Source organism: Anarrhichthys ocellatus, unplaced genomic scaffold (genome assembly GCF_004355925.1).
Source record: "Anarrhichthys ocellatus isolate YVR2014 unplaced genomic scaffold, GSC_Weel_1.0 scaffold8541, whole genome shotgun sequence".
Classification (NCBI taxonomy): domain Eukaryota; kingdom Metazoa; phylum Chordata; class Actinopteri; order Perciformes; family Anarhichadidae; genus Anarrhichthys; species Anarrhichthys ocellatus.
In genome coordinates this window covers 1-1705 of record NW_022288515.1, presented here as the reverse complement: position 1 = coordinate 1705, position 1705 = coordinate 1, and the positions used below count along the sequence as shown (strand labels likewise).

Here is a 1705-nt window from a genome sequence, read left to right as displayed (position 1 = left end):
GGAGCCAGGCCGGTGACCAGCAGCATGAGGAGGAGGAGGAGCCAGGCTGGTGACCAGCAGCAGGAGGAGGAGGAGGAGCCAGGCTGTTGTGGCTGTGTATGGTTCTTCCACACGCTACTGAGGCTCCTGTTTGTTAAATTGCTGTTGGATCCCTGTCTGACTCGTTGTGTGTGTCCTCTGTTTCCCCTGATCTCCTCTCCTCATGTGTTCTGTCATTCCCCTGTTTGTTATTGTGTGCCATGTGCTCTGTGTTTTTCCTCTGCCTCCAGACACCTCCCATGGCCACACCCCTGATTAGTGCACAGCTGCGGACACTCCAGCCGATTACCTCCCGCAGGCTGACACACCAGACTCGGATCCCACTAACCATTCCCCTGGCACTATATCAACCCTGGTCCTGCAGTCTGGGGTTGTCAGTTCGTACCGTTTTCACCCGCTTCAACCCCGTATCGTCTTCTGCCTCGAGCGCCTGCCTCCGGTGTCCTCCGGTCCGGGAATCCCCCGTGTCCTCCGTTGTGATCCACGGGCTCCACACAGTCGATCCTGTCTTTTATTATTGGTCAAATAAAATCAGTTGTACCAGATTCTGTCTCCTGTGGTCTTGCTATTGGGTCCTGATGTTGAACTCCCTCCCGTGACAAGAACACTTAAAAAGAAAAAGTTAAAATGCTGTTTCTCAAGTTACTTTGTTTCTCCTGTTCTAGTGTCAAAATACAACAAATGTATGTGCTGCTTCTTCTTCTCTCTCCTTCTTCCTCTTCTCTCCTCCTTCTTCTTCTCTTATCCTACCATCAGATACCTGAAGCCCGACATACAGAAGAAATCCAAGCACAAAACAGCGGTGATGAAAAAGACCCTCAACCCTGAATTCAACGAGGTGAGAACTGCTCAGTATTATTTAAAGATTTGATATTTATCTTCTCTTGAACTAAACCTGAGTGTTTTCACCTGAACACTCCTGAAGATGAAGCAGCACGATGTTTCATTAACTAGAAGGAAAAAAGTAATGTGATTACTTAAGGATGCTTTCTACCTCACTAATGTTGATGCACACGTATGTTCAGATGTACACACATTAATACACATTTACTGTAGTATTGATATCTGGTGATGAAGGAACAACACTGATGCTCATTGATGGGGTTTTAAAGATTTAAGAACAGTAATACGTTTAACAAAAGAAGTTCACATATTAAAAATGTTAATAAAAAAAAAATTTTGAAGATATTTTTTCACTTTTTTTCTACATCTTTCAAAAAATGTACATATTAAAAACTTTGATATTTTTCACATATTTTACTTGTATATAATATGTATACTATAATGTGAAAAAGTAAAATACATGAAAAAACATTACGATAAAAATGTATGAAAAACTATGTAAAATATTTGATGTGACTGGTGTGTTTTTAAAGGAGCTCTGTAACTCAGAGGAAGAAGAGACATCAGGCTGAGACGGTCAAATACATAACGTCACCACACAATGGAAGCGGGTTGTTTCTTCACGCTTCAACACACATGAAGTGTTTTCTGATGTGAATCTCTGCATGTGGTTCATCTCTGCAGGAGTTCTTCTATGAGATCTCTCTGCAGGAGCTCGCCAACAAGACTCTGGAGGTCACGGTGTGGGACTACGACCTGGGACGCTCCAACGACTTCATAGGTGAGACGCTGACGGGTCACGAGCTTCACTTTGCACACGGAA

General features: G+C 43.4%; 1 protein-coding gene across 1 annotated transcript; it reads left to right on the top strand.

Moving 5' to 3' along the window:
• Window positions 1-440: 440 nt before the first annotated feature.
• LOC116380732 (double C2-like domain-containing protein alpha) lies at window positions 441-1695 on the top strand (the record flags this gene model as incomplete). The annotated part of the gene is made up of 2 exons (XM_031842608.1): window positions 441-877; window positions 1567-1695. Coding segments are annotated over exons 1-2 (282 nt in total), but the record flags the coding sequence as incomplete, so codon positions are not given.
• Window positions 1696-1705: the final 10 nt, after the last annotated feature.